Raw genomic sequence first — 15,556 nt, 5'->3', positions numbered from 1 at the left:
ACACCCTTGGTTTTGCGAATATCTCAGAAGTCCGACCACTTAGATAAATGACGTCTTGGGTGAAATTGATCAGTAGCTTATGGGCTATCATTATCATAGCCAAGAAAGTCGGGATTTTGCCACTAGGCGGCGCCAGTGAGCATTAAGCTTTTGTTTCCCAGATCTCATGATCCTGACCACTTAGAAAGATGGCGTCTTCGGCAAAGTTGTTCGGTAACTCAAGGACTATCATTATTTGAGCTAGTTGATTCAAAATGTTGTCACTAGGTGGAGCTAGTGAGCATAAAACATTTGTTTCGCAAATATCTCAGGAGCCTGATCACTTAGAACGATGGTGTCTTCGGCAGAGTTGTTCAGTAGCTCAAATTCTTTCTTTGTTTAATCCTTAAAGTTAGAGATTTATTAAAATAATGATAGTCCCTGAGCTTCTGAACAACTTTGCCAAAAGTGCCTGTCTAAAAAGTCAAGATCCTGCAGTATCCGCAAAAAAAAATCATGCTTACTCGCCGCCTGATGGCAAAATATCGTATTTCTTGGCTCAAATAATGATAGCCCTTGAGCTACCAAACTACTTTGCCGAAGACACCATCTTTCTAAGTGGTCAGGCTCCTGAGATATCTGCAAACAAAAGTTTCATGCTCACTAGCGCCGCCTAGTGGCAACATTTTGAATCAACTAGCTCGAAAAATGATAGTCCTTAACTTACTAAACAACTTTGCCGAAGACGACATCCTTCTAAATGGTCAGGATCCTGAAAAATCTGCAAAACAAAAGTAAAACTTTCATGCCCACTAGTGCCACTTAGCGGTCAAATTCCGAATTAAATGAGGTACCATCAGATAGCGCTTCACCTCCAGAACAACTTTACTAAAGACCCCAAGTTTCTATATTATCTGGATTTCGAGATATGACGATTTCAAACTGTGGTTTCCTCGAACCGTATATAGTGCGTTCATTATTATGCGACTTCCATGTACATTTATTGATTTTACCGTATTATAAAGGGTCATACTGTAAATAAAAACTGTCGAGTATTGTTTTTAAGAAGATTCTTGAGGAATACATTTTGGTTTGGTGTCGATAGATATCTTTGTTGCAAAACGAAAGCATATAAATCACAACTGTTGATGAAGCCAGGAGCATTGCAATTCCAAAATGTGAAGTAAAATTTGAATCCGTGATTATAGACGATGATCTTAAACTCTTGATCCATCTTAAAAACGTGAGGAGAAGGCAATTTCAACGCACTCGCGATCCTCCTATGAAAATTATATGGCAGGATTTGCAGAGAGAAATTAAAAAACGATATTCACAATTCAGAAACAGAAATTTTGAAAACAAATTTTCTCAATTTGACCCTGGCTCTAAGCCTAATTGCGAAAAAGCTCAAGAACTTGCTATGCAGTTTGAAAGCGCGCACAATTTTAATTTAGGACTTACTAGTCCAATTGAAAATCAAGTTACTCAGGACTTCGAAAATATTCTCAATCAAGAGAACATTTTCGAAAATGCTTGGGAGACTGATTTGGAAGAAGTGAGAATTATTATTAAAAAAAAAAAAATCAAAAATATGAAAGCTCCTGGCGATGATGGAATTTTCTACATCCTCATCAAGAAACTTCCCGAAAGTAGCTTATCATTTTTAGTTGATATATTTAACAAATGTTTTCAATTAGCATATTTTCCTAACAAATGGTTGTTCCAATTTTAAAACCAGACAAAAATCTTGCAGAAGTTTCTACCTATCGTCCAATTAGTTTGCTCAACGAAAATTCAATCTTTGCCAATGAACAGTTCGGATTCCGCCATAGACATATGACCACTCATCAACTTTTAACAAATTTGATCCGTTCCAACAAATCTGAAGGCTATTCTACTGGTCTTGCTCTTCTAGGCATAGAAAAAGAATTCGACAGTGTTTGGCATGAAGGTTTGATCGTAAAATTAAAAAAAAAACTTTAATTTTCCAACAAACATTGTTAGAATAATTCAAAGTTATCTGTCAAATCGTACACTTCAGGTTAATTATCAGAACTCCAGATCTGAAAGACTACCTGTAAGAGCTGGTGTTCCTTAAGGCAGCATTTTGGGACCAATATTATACAATATTTTCACATCTGACTTACCTGAGTTACCTCAGGGATGTCAAAAATCCTTGTTTGCGGATGACACAGGCCTCTCCGCGTGTCATCTGTACTGCCCATAAACGCATTATTGTCTCATGTGCATAGGAAATACAGCAAGCATGGGACTGACATGCGTTTATGGGCAGTGTAGTCGATTGCAAAAAAGATTGGATATTTTTCTTAATACTTGCAAAAATGGAAGATTTCTCCTAATGCTTCCAAAACTCAACTAATAATATTCCCACATAAACCAAAAGCTATTTATTTTAAACCTTCAAGTAGACATGTTGTCACGATGAATTGGTCAGATGAAGCTAAGTATCTAGGGCTCATGCTAGATAAGAATTAGCCTTTCGAAAATCACATTGAGGGCATTCAAGCTTTTGATATTCAAACAAATTTTCAGGCCAGCCATGTTCTATGCTGTACCAATATGGACTAGCTGTTGTAAAATTTGGTAACATAAAATTCACGCATTGTTACCAATATCGGTACACTGTATGACGCGTAGTCGTTACTCTGAACTTTCATCCGCTTAGTAAATTCAAAATACTTTTCGTAATCATCATTTTCTATTGTTGGTCTTGAAATGTCAGAGGGAATTCCAGGAAAAATTCACGAAGTAGTTCATGTATGAATCGTGAAATCTATAAATAAAGTTCAAAAAGGTTCTCACAAGAAATGCTGAATGGATAACCATAGAAATATGCAGAGACATTTCCGAAGAAATCTACAAATTGAATGCGTTGAAAATATCTTTGATAAAATAGAGGGAATACTTTAGAAATCTCATAATATCCGAAGAGGAGTTCAAAATTTCTTGTATGAAGCCTTGAAAAAAAAAACACGATTGAACCTTTAGAGGAATCCCCACGGTAATTGAAAAATCATCTGCTTGTTTCTGAAAACAGGATTGATGACAAATCAGGATAAAATTATGAAGAAATCCTGCGCAGATTCAAAACAGAAATCCCTGAAAGGTTCAATAGCTTCAAATTCTAAAACATGTCCGATGTTTTTGAGCTTTTGAAAAATCAAGCGAAGCTTCTGGTGATATCTTTACTGAAATATCCTTGGATTTTTTGAATGAATGCTTGGAAAATTGCATGAAAACCATATAAGGATTTCTGAAAGACATCTTCCATGAAAGGCAGAAGGAATTAATGACAGATTTTCTGGAGAGTCCCTGGAGGTATGCATTACACAAAAATTAGTGATGAAATTACTGAAGAAAATTATATATACTCATACTAGAGGTAGCCGTAGCGGTGAACGCGCAGCTATATAGTAAGACCAAGCTGAGAATCCTACAGATCGAGGATATTTTCGATTTGGAAATTTTGTAGTATCTGTAGTATCTTCGATTCGAAGCTGCCACGATGAGAACGTGTGAAAATAGCTGATTGGCAAATAAACTAAGAGCTTTTCAATAACTGTGGAAGGGCTCATTAGAACATTGATCTGAGAAGCAGGATATGTCCCAACTGGGACGTAACGCTAAAAAAGAAGCAGCTGCAATGCATAAATAAAAATCAATATCAACATAAATAGATCAGACAGATCTCCAAGAAGTGGCATTGTACCTCCGGTTATTACATCAACTGGGATCGTTTCGATTGCATAATTGAATTGACCGTTTATAATGATAATTATTTAATTGATTAATTACGCCCGGTCCGACATTGTCAATGATCCAATCACACACATTGTAATGCATGCACGGTGACGGAGACGACGGAAAGTCGTAACCCCATAACCCATTTTATGCGATAAGCGACAAACAGGTTGAGCAATGTTCCGTTTGAACTCCCACAAAGAAACTTATGTGGCAACTCTCGCTATAAGACTTTATCGAATGCAATAAATACAGAGTTGAAAAAGGAACCACCACTTACGATATGCTCCCGAACGGTGTTGTGAAATATCTGCTCCCGGATGTCGGCCACCTCCTCCTCTTCGTCCATTTCTGCCACGGCCAGAAGCAACGAGGCAGCTTCCGACAGGTTCGTATTGAGGAAAATTTTGACTGCTTCCTTTCTTAACGCTGGATGTTTTGGATGGCTAGTGCTGGAGGAAGTTATAGGTAATCCGGATTCTCACTGAGCCATTCACTCTTTATCTGGATTTTTTAATATGTTTACATCACTGCACAGTTATTTGCTTCTTGACTTCATTGAAGAAAAAATGCCCTTTCTCTTGACGACTGCTGGCCAAATACGTACACAAAATTGATACACACAAGCCGTTATTCCCCTTCTGCACTTTCACCCGACATATTTTATTTTCTTTTCAGATATCTTTATCTCCGTGTGATACAAATTATTCACCACCCGCTTATGCACATTTTATTGAACATCTTTGGACAAATTCCACTGCTTTGCCATTTTTATAGATAGCGATTTTCGCGTCAAAAACTCATTTACCAACGAATCGCAATAATTTTCGAACAGTGCTCAATTAGAAAAACTGCGACGTTTTCAATGTTGTTGCTTCGATACCTTCAAAAGGGGGACTTTTCACCCTTTTCACTTTTGTGACACTTTTCTTTCGCTACGGCGCACGCACAGAATCGGTAAATTGGTACCTGAATGCCGAACACTCCCTCTCACATAACTGCGTGGAATCTCCAATGATTCCCGTCTAGTCGAATCGATTCCAATCACGGACCAACGAGCTAATCTTTCACGACGGACAAAGCGAATCTACGCTGCTGCGGAACAAAACTGAACTGAACAACTGCAGCTGAAATTTGAAGCGACAAACTGATTGTGTTTCCCTTGCGTTTGCGTTTCCATCCAACACTAGGGCAGCCTACGTATTTTCGGCACTTCTGTTTTCTGAAATCTTCTGGTATTTAGTGGTCAGAAGCACCCAAAGCTATAGCATGTAATATGAATACTATAATTCTATAAAACTTTATATAGATATAAACTTTTATAAAAGTTTTGATGCAAATTTTGAGCCCGAAGTTTTAGAAAAACCGGAAAAACCTAAATGACGAAGAGAACAAAGCTGCCGAAGATATAACAAGCTACCCTACCTAACCAACACTGCTGTAGATAGATGAAAACAAAGCACGCATACAACCTCAGATACAACCCAGATAATGAACCGTTCTACGGAGGATGGAAGAATAAAAAGGAGTTTGAAAACTGTGCGTAACGGTTCGATTTTGACGTTTCCCTTTTGTGGCGTTTTCCGCTCTGCAGGCAACGTCAGCCCGTTGGTTCAAAAGCATACGGCACAGTGCAGTTGAAGCATCAAAAGTTGTTCAAAATTCAAAATGGATTTGAATTTTGGATTGGATTAGGGATGGATTTGGATTGAATTGGAATTAGATTGGTTTTGGATTATGATTTGAAAAGAATTTGTTTTGGATTTGCAATATTTTTAGAATGAGTTTGAATTGTATTTGGTTGAATTAACATCTGAATAAAATTTGCATTGGATTTAAATTCGATATTGATTGGATTTAGTTTGAATTAGGATTGTATTTGATTTTGTTTTGATATGGATTAGATTGATATTTGATTTGGATTAAGAATGAATTTGCCTTTGAATTTTAATTGTTTTTGGATTTATATTTGGATAACATTTGGAATGGATTTGGATTTGAATTTTGGATTGTAAATACTCGGATTAGATTTAGATTGGATTTGAAATGGACCAGTGTTAGGCTTGATTGGGATTCTTGGATTGGATTGAGTTTGAATTTGGGTTAGATTTGGATTGCAATTCGAGTGGATTGGATTTACATTAGAAATGGATTAAATATTATTTTTGTATTTGAAATTGATCTGAATATGGTTTAATTTGATCTGGATTTGGAATAGATTAGGTCTTCGAATTGGGTTTGGATTAGATTTGGATAAGACTTACAGTGGTCCAATTTCATATTCGTACAGGATACTGTTTCCACATCAAGTTAGTTAAAAACTATTAAATGAAGTATTGAGCTACAAATACTTTATCCACATTGAAGGTAATAGGTGTCATCTATTGTTTGCCAATCACAAAATGTTTCCATTTACATTCATCTTTGGATTAATAGAAAAGTATTGAATTGATGTCTTAAATTCACCTAATTCCATATTCGTACACCTATCAAAATTCAAACGCACAACGTTCAAAACTAAATTTAGAAGCTCTATTTGATTACTGAAGTGCTTTATTATGATGTTCAAATGTAGTGAAATACATTTGGACAATTTATTAGCGGACATATATAAAATTTAGGTAAAATTATGAGAAATGCCAGTTTTTCAATGATTTTCGCTATAAAATTCAATGATTCGAACAAAAACGTTCATATTTGTCATTTGATCTTATCTATTAATTATATTCGTGAGCTCTGATAGAAATTTAGTTGAAATGTGTACAGTTTACAGAAATCATAAACAGTTTTTATCCCCTTTGAGTTCAGAAAATTGTTGTGCCATAAGTTCAAAACTCTTCTAAAATGATATTTTTAATCAATGTAAACTAAATTATCATTCTAAACAACAGGTAAATGTTAATTTTGAATTTGTCTGTAAAAATAATTTGAACTACGAACTTTGTTTTACAATAAAGTACCCTAAACTACACTGTACATACCTCCACATAATTGATGTCATCGTAATATTCAATTATCTTTGAAATAAATAATAACTTGGATGAGCAGAGAGCATTGATATACTATTTAATAGAATATATCCTGTTGTTTTCATCATTTTAAAAAAAGTTTGTATTGCGGTTATGGCAATAATATTTATTCTATAAATCTCTATAATCATGTTTGGTAGTAAAATGTAAATTAAAAATTATAATTAAGCAATGTTTTGATAGGATTATTAACTATGGATTATGTATATACATTTAGGAGCCAAACATAAAGAAATTGACTAAAATTTTTGGTTTTGGATTTGTTATAAATTTTATATTACCTAAGATTCGAGAGTATAAGTTGTCGATATCCACTCCTAGCTACTCTAAAACTGATTATAATTTTTTGAAACTTGTGCAATATTCGCAGTTATCTTTCTTAAGGAAGTGATGTTGAAAAAAATGCAATTTATTGTTCGACTTACCGAATATTTTAGCAAAAAAACATGGGAAAACTGGTATTTTTCTTAAATTTACTTTAGTTTCAAATATGTCCGCATATACATTTTCCAAATGTATTCTACTGCATCTGAACAACACAACGAAGAGCTTAAGTAATCATCTAGTCCATTAAAAATTAGTTTTGAATGCTGTATATTTCTTTTTTGTTAGGTGTACGAATATGGAATTGGGTCAATTATAGACACAATCTCAATACTTTTCCATTATTCCAAAGATTTAAGCAAATGAATACAGTTTGTCATTCCCAAACAATAGATGACACCTATAACCTTCATTATTGATAAAGTATATCGAAGTCCATGCACCATTCAATAGTTTTATACCAACTGCATATGAAAACAGTGCCCCGTACGAAAATGAAATTGAGTCACTGTAGATTGGATTGTATTTTGATTAGGTTTCAATTGGATTGGCTTGGGTTACGATTAGGGTTCATTCAAATATTACGTAACGCAAAATTTGGCAATTTTAGACCCCCTCCCTCCAAATAAAAATAATCTGAATGGGGAACAGTAAATAAGATTTTTTCCATTTGGAACCATCCGAAAAAAAATACTTACTGGATAAGTCATTTTCTTTCAACCGGCAGATCAAACCACTTTACTTTCAGTACTGTATGTATCACTAATTTAAATTTGAGTTGACGCACTAAGATTCGGTTTTTAGGTTGTTTTGCTCTTCGCTCTCCGACAACAATAAAAGTAGCGAATGAAATAGGGAGAAAAATAACTCTAAAGTAAGTTGAAAAATACTCAAATATGGGTTTGCCATTTTCAGAGCCGTTGCGTGGCCTCATGGCACCCTTGGAGAACTGCAAGTTGGGCGCCCCTTATTCAATCATCTAGTTTTTTTTTTACAAAAGATGTTTTAAAAATTCTTACCAAAATTCTAGCACGACTTCTCTAAAAGTTGTTCGTCAAAATCTTCGAGCAATATATTACAAATTCGAATGCCTGCGTTTATAATTATTGGCTTAAATTCTGAAAGAAGGAATACACAATGTTTCGAATTTTATTTTCAGGAGAACTGATCGATAGCCCGGATGTTATACAATCCTCTTATGAATTTCCTGTTCATATAGCCAGAGAATCTGCAGAATTGACCGGATGTATTGAACAAAACCTTTTTTTAGTTGAGTGCATAGTTCTAAGAAATGCTGGAAGACATTGCTGAACCATTCATTAAGCGAAGGTTTCATAGATTTTTTCCTATATTCCATATATTTTCTTCCTAACAATTTTACATTACAATTTACATCGAAACATGTTGATTGATTACGCTGACAAACGTCAAAAGATTTTAACAATAGTTGTCAGAGTAGCTCAAGTTTTATTTTTCAGATAATTTTTACAGAAATTAAAAAAAAAACGTTATTTCCTTATTTTAACCAATCCTTGATATGTTAAGTTGAGCATCTAAAAAAATGAAAAAGTAAGAGGTTGTTTCCGAGATACAACCGCCAAGTTGACGTTGGATAACGTTAGCTTCATCTATTTCCTGGCTTGAGACCGGCACAAACTTATGAAAGATTTCTACTGATAAAAATCCAATCAATTTTCATATTATTTGTTGCATGTCAATTCTGACCTATTGTGGACATTGTGTGTTAGCACAGAAAATCTGTGGTGTAAGTTTGGTTCGGTTAACACTTCAACACCGATAGACTCGGTCGATGGAAGAATAAGCATGAGCGGTAACTCTTGCTTCCCAAACAAATATTCCGGTCGAACGTTAGGTCCACGCATGATCCACTAAGATTGGTTGCTTTAGTAGTTTACGAATCCAGTTTGAGGTTGAGGTACTTCTCCATGAAGTCCGCGAGCTCCATGTTCTCCTTTTTGCTCAAATCGATGTTAAAGTGCCTTTTGATAATCAAAGAAGTTCCGCACCATAAAGAACTTTTTCTGCTTCGTAGTGGTATCCGGGGAAATGTAGAGACAAATCTGCGATTCCAGAGCTCGGCCGTCATGGTCCTGCAGGAAGCGAATGGCCTATCTGATCGGTTTATTTAAGATTACCAACCTGTGCGCGATCCACGCCAAGCGTGTCAGCATCATACCGAAGGACATCCAACTGACTCGTCGTATCCGTGGAGAACGCGCTTAAATTGAATTGCAGCACAATTTCAAACAAACCGGGTCATTCGATGTAAAAGAGTTACAACCAGAGACACTTCATCTATAACTATTAATAATAATAATCTATAACTATTAAACTATTATTAATTAATTTATTTATTTATCAATTATAATTTTGGTTGATTAGTTTTCTAGTTAGCTGTTGCTGATTAGTTTTAGCTCTTTGTTTGACAAATTGATACTCTGATCGCTCTAGCATGCATTTGCATGTAGGTAGCGACGACGACAACGGAATTATTCAAAGTAAGTAAAGTTTGTAAGGATGCTTAAAATATATCCCCGAGCCCGATTTCATCTTCTAAACTGGTACCAATTAGCTCATACGGTTGAAATAATTAAATTTCTGTTAGATATCAGGTTTTTCCTTAAGAAATTGCCTACATCTAGGCGTTTTTTATCACAATTCTCGAAATTAACTATTCATTATTTCTTTACATATTGCATTATTAAGCATTTTGTAAGCATATTCGAATTCAAGGAGCTTATATTCATTATGTAGAGTCGTTTCAAAAAATAACAATAATCGCATTGACAAGTGATCAATTTCACCCCGAAATGGGATTCCCCGATTTTCTATTTAAGGGATGATTTTTAGCACTAAAACCACATTTGTTATAAAATTTTGGCACATGAGCCAAAGAGGCTAACCATCGTACTTGTATTCAGTTGTTTGGCATTTTCAACATGATTGAAAACAGACAAGAAAAACCATGAAAAATGATCAATTTCACCCGAAATTACGGCGCATGTAAACTTCAAAACGTCAAAACCTTATAACAGCAAGAAAAATGTGCTTTTCTATGAAAAATAAGACATGCCTCGATATTTACCAATTTTTCAATAGTTTAGTCATGAAAATCAATAATTTTCATTATTTGAGTAGATTCGTAGAAAAATTTGCAATCGATTGGTGCAAGAATCTTGAAAATTTATGCGGGCGTTAGTAAGTTATTAACAGTCAAAATCTAACCACTTTTCGTGACGCGAGCGATTTTTCGTTTTTCGAAATTGTACCCCAGTATGTTGCCGTAAGACGTTATCCAACGTCAAAAATGAATGATTTTTATGCTGTATTATATTTAATTCCACTAGAGTTTACATCTTTTGACTGAGGCACGTAGGTACGACCGTCTTCAGTATCATGTACTACAACTAGGGACAATGGAAATTCGCGATTTCGTCGCGAAAGAATGGTGATCAAATTGTTTCTTTTGATGTTTCATTTAGTGAGGAAAGGAAATCAATCGTCGAAGAGAAATCTTTCTATTCGTTATAACTGGGCGACTTACTTATTTATTACAGATTCGAGTGCGTTTAATGAGGTTATGTACTCTTGTATGATAGCATAACCACAGACAAACAGACGTAACACTTAGAACAAATCGCGATCCAAATCATAGTCACGAGGACATGTACGCCCAATGCTAGAATTAGTGTATTTGGCCGACGGGCCAACAGATGGCGGTAGTGTGTAAACGTCAAACGCGAACAAAAACGAGGCGAGCGCTGCGGGTGGTGGATTGGCCACCTACCATATTTTTGAATCGACCGCTAAAAAGGTGGTCGATGGACAATGATGAGAGTGTGACGTGTGACGTGATAACATTATTAATGCAAAAAATGTTGACTTTCGACCAAATAAATGCAATTGTATAATGCTTGTGGTTACTTGGGTCATCTATACTCGTTCGCTCTGTTGTAGGATTCATAGAACTGGTCATGAGCTATACTCGACTCAACATTAGAAATGCTCGGCAATGAGCTACTACTCTACGCAAGCTTTTCTCTGTAGGGATTATTGTGTTGGCCTTTAACTGTACTCGACTCAATACATATTGACATTGGGATCAAACAAGCTCAACAAATAAAATACTTGGCAATGAGCTGAAACTCTGCGCAAGTTTTATAATTTCAAACACAAACATTTCTGACAACTGTGCCAAATTAACACAGAACAAAAAAAACAAAATAGGTAACACCTAAATTATATCTCTCCATCCCTGGTAACTGTCATGTCTACCTATCCCATGTGATATATCTTATGACTCTTACTTGTTGGTACCTACAGGATTTCTGAGCTATAAATACTGGCTGCCGTAAGATCAGAAAGGGGGACTTCCCGGACTGTGGACAGATTAACATATTATTTTATTCTTTATTTGCAGGATATAAAAGTGGCGACGAGGATCATGGAAACGTGTGTTGGCGATTATCGTTTTTCTTTGAGGTGGCGAGTTTGCCAATTTTATTTATTTGAGTATGGTGAAATTGCCAATTTTATTTATTTGAGTATGGTGAAATTGCCAATTTGAGTTGAACTAAATTGTTTTTTTAGAGCTGACGAAATTGTCGTAATTGTGAACATAGTTGTTCGAGAGTATGGTGAAATTGCCAATTTGAGTTGAACGAAATTGTTCTTTAGTATTGACGAATTTGTCAAATGTAATGTTGAGCAATATGAATCCAATGATATGAATGTTTTGTTGTAGTCATGAAAAAGTAGGTACTATGAACACACAAATGTGGATTTTTTTTGGTATATTTTCGACTGTTCGTTGTATGAGTTGTTATAACGTGAATGTGGCTTTTTAGAGTTATTAGAAAGTTTCTAAAGGGGAAAGGACTGTCATGTCTACCTATCCCATGTGATATATCTTATGACTCTTACTTGTTGGTACCTACAGGATTTCTGAGCTATAAATACTGGCTGCCGTAAGATCAGAAAGGGGGACTTCCCGGACTGTGGACAGATTAACATATTATTTTATTCTTTATTTGCAGGATATAAAAGTAACATAAGTAGCTGAATAACAGTCTATTGAGCTGAAAAGAGGCTGCATAAACAGCAATTTAGCTGAATAAGTTGTTATTCAGCTACCAATGTTATTCGGGATGCTCACTTTTTTACACCACAAAATCAATTATTGGCCTTTTTTTCATGTACTTTTTACAAATCATGTTTATCATGGCAGGATCGTCAATGTGAAGTCATGTCATAACTCATTATTATTGTGAGATAAACACGATGGATTTTACTTTAAATCTTTGCCAATAAGCCATTTTACGAGACGTTTCAGAACAGCTGATCGCCGAAACGGCGTCAATTGACAGGAGACCTGGGATTATATCAAGCGTGATTTTTAACAACGCCTCATCTTACCAAACGAGGACATGAAGAAAATGACAAAAAAGAGATCCAAAAATGTATGTTACTGCAACTTTACACCTAGTTATTGTATCAGCTACCTCTTTTTCACCTATATTTCACATTAAAAGGCATTTTTGTGATCAGAAATATTTTAATATTTTTTCTCCATTTAAGTTTTCGCCTGTATGAAAAGCTATGCTTGAAATGCGCACAGTCATCAACCATCATCATCGCCATAACTGACGACGATGATTGACAAATCCCAGGTCTCCTGTCATTTGACCTGCTTCGTAAAATGGCTCATATACCGTACATTCGCCTTCTTTCGGATCCATCTTCGGATCCTTCGCACAGTCTCACACACTCATATCATGATGCCACACGCTTCATAGTTGCACTCCGTGATTGACCAGAGAAATCGAAATTGCACAGAGATTCAATGGCTTGAGGCTTGAGATTAGCTAACCATTCTAAATGTGCACAAATCGAGAGTTCAACATTTAAAAGTCAATGACGGCGCCGGCCACGCCCAATGAGGTTATCGGGGAAGGGAAAGATTGTTAGTTAGTCAACCCTTGTTACTAGAGACAGAATATACCTCAGCATATTCACAGTTGTCATGGGAAGGATATCGGGTTAGTGGGATAGGGTAAAGATCAGTGAGTCACCTTCAGTTGGTAATGCGATCCATGATATATTCACGCCTAACCGGATTCGCGATACGATCAATGAATCAAACACTACTAACGCGATCTGCGATCCGAGCGACGCGCAACACGATTGATCCTGACCGCATCACCCGCCCCCGCAGGAGCAAGCGACGCGGTCAAAAGATCAAACACTACACTTATGTAACTTAAAAAAAAAATAGAATAAATAATCCCTTAAAACCCCACTTATTTTCGAAACGAGACATTTATCATAAAAAAATAAACAATTAAATAAACTTAACTTCTACGTTACTCACATATTTTTCTCAATAACGCTCTATAGGTTTGTAGTTGAATGTATTGAGCCCATACTATTTGACCACAAAATGTTTCAAAGCGTTTTTGACATCTAGAAACTATAATACTTCATATTGATAAACAGCCCTGTCACATAATGCACTTCACAATCCTCCGAACAAATCGAGCATTTAAGGTGATTATAAAACGAAGCCAAACTTTGAATTTTCAAGTGCACAAGACGAGGGAATCTGACAACAGTTCGCGTTGAAGAACAATCAAATTGCCTGATTTTTGTACGCGGAGCGCTGTTTCGTTCTTAAGTCTTGTGCTCTTGAAAATTTGAGGTGTGGCTTCGTTCTATAATAACCATAAGATGACTTATATATTGACTTTCGACGTTTCTGTGATTTGTCGAATTTGATTGAAAAGTTCAATCCCTTCAAACCCAACGTGTTGTTCTTCTTCTATCTTTATTAACGAGATTTTTAGCCCTGGGCTAGTTCATCTCGGGACCAACGGCCTTACTACTTCCCTTCCGAAGGAAGTCGTCACTGAATTTTTTTGTGACTATCTCGGGAATGGGATTCGATCCCCGGTCCTCGGCGTGAGAGGCGTGTGTTCTAACCACTACACCAGGTCCGTCCCCTACCCCCCAAATGTTCTTAACACCCCATTTTACGGTACATTTAAGAATACGAACCTTGATTTTTAAAGAGAGACCCCCAGAAATAACCATGATGTTTTTCAAATTCTACCATGGCTTTCTGCAGGATATTCTCAAAGATTCTTTCAAAAATATCTCAAGAAAATCCTAAAACCCCCAGTCCCAAGGAACAATTGGTAGCTTTTAAGATACTTACGTGCTTAATACAAGCTGCATAGCAGCAACCATTGCTGAACAAATTTTTAGTTGAATCATTAATTGAATAAAATTAATTTCCGCTTATAAAAAAGCTGTTATTCCACTTGCAGTTTGTGTTTTGAATAAGAGCTGAATAAACCTCCGAAAATGCAAATATAGTAGCTTTTGTTCTACAACACATAAGAAGTTTAATAATTGACTGATTAAAAGCTTCTATAGGTTGTATCCATCATTTTAGTAGAATATTGAACATTTGATTATCAACAAATCGGACAAAAGTTTCAGTGTCTAATACTTAAAATGTTGACCAGCATGATTAGTTAAACTTATAAACAATGTGAATAACAGTATATGAGTATGCTCTTATTCAAGCAAAACATATTATGTCTTTTTATGTTATTTTCAAATGTTTCAAATGTTTTTCAAATCAAATCCAAGACGTGTATGCGTTGGATGGATTAACGTAATGGACGTAATGGCGACGTAATGGATCAACGAGGGTAAAGTTCGAATCACATTGGATTAAAAATATCAAAATTTAAATTTTCCAAATGTAGTGATCATCATCTGACGTTATTGATATCGGAAAAAGTTACTAATCATAACATTTTTAATGATAATCGAAGTATAAATAATAATTTAACAATAGTTACATGAAAGTGGTTACCCAGCTTACAGTCCAGTGTTACAAATAAACATAAACATAGTTAATTATTGTTGAATAATGGTGACAGCTGAAAAAATGCCCTACAAAGAGCTGAGAAGATGGTATTTAGATCCAAATTTAAGTCAATGTTCAACATTTTTCATTGGAATGAATAATAGTAGAATCAACACTTATTAAACTTCTCCAAAGAATCTCTGCCGACTTGTCAAGATTGTTTTACTAATGAGTTGAACAAGTCATTTTTCCTTCTATTAAAGAGCCAATATTCCACCAAACAAATATAATTGTGTAAACAGATGTACAGGAGACGAACTAACGTTTTGGTTGCTTCGCACTTCAGCTGTTTCCATGTTTAACATGAACATGATTAAAAGCTGAATAGGTATTTTATAAAATCCTAATACAACATAGATATATCATCCGAGCAGGTCATTCAAAGAAGTCCAAAATAACGATTACTAAACACATTGTTCAGCAACAAAGAAGCCTTACAAAAGAGGCCACACTATAGCCAAATTTTTGAAAAATGGACAAAATATCTAAAAATTGTGTTGTATTC

At 35.4% G+C, this 15,556-nt stretch overlaps 1 protein-coding gene across 2 annotated transcripts in view; it reads right to left on the bottom strand.

Moving 5' to 3' along the window:
* The window catches only part of LOC5572694 (protein Lilipod), an 88,902-nt gene extending 83,970 nt beyond the window's left edge, over window positions 1–4,932 (bottom strand). Inside the window, exons 1-2 of one of the 2 annotated variants that reach the window (XM_021841551.1) lie at window positions 4,625–4,932; window positions 4,022–4,329 (exon numbers count right to left, since the gene is read on the bottom strand). In XM_021841551.1, the coding sequence (XP_021697243.1) occupies window positions 4,022–4,090 (69 nt within the window). In that variant the 5' untranslated portion in view covers window positions 4,091–4,329; window positions 4,625–4,932. The remainder of the gene's footprint in view (window positions 1–4,021; window positions 4,330–4,624) is intronic. The other variant, XM_021841552.1, reaches the window with a different exon arrangement.
* Between the last annotated feature and the right edge of the window lie 10,624 nt (window positions 4,933–15,556).

Source organism: Aedes aegypti, chromosome 2 (assembly GCF_002204515.2).
Source record: "Aedes aegypti strain LVP_AGWG chromosome 2, AaegL5.0 Primary Assembly, whole genome shotgun sequence".
Lineage (NCBI taxonomy): Eukaryota > Metazoa > Arthropoda > Insecta > Diptera > Culicidae > Aedes > Aedes aegypti.
Note: the sequence above shows the minus strand (reverse complement) of the source record. Positions and strands in the feature narration are given on the sequence as shown.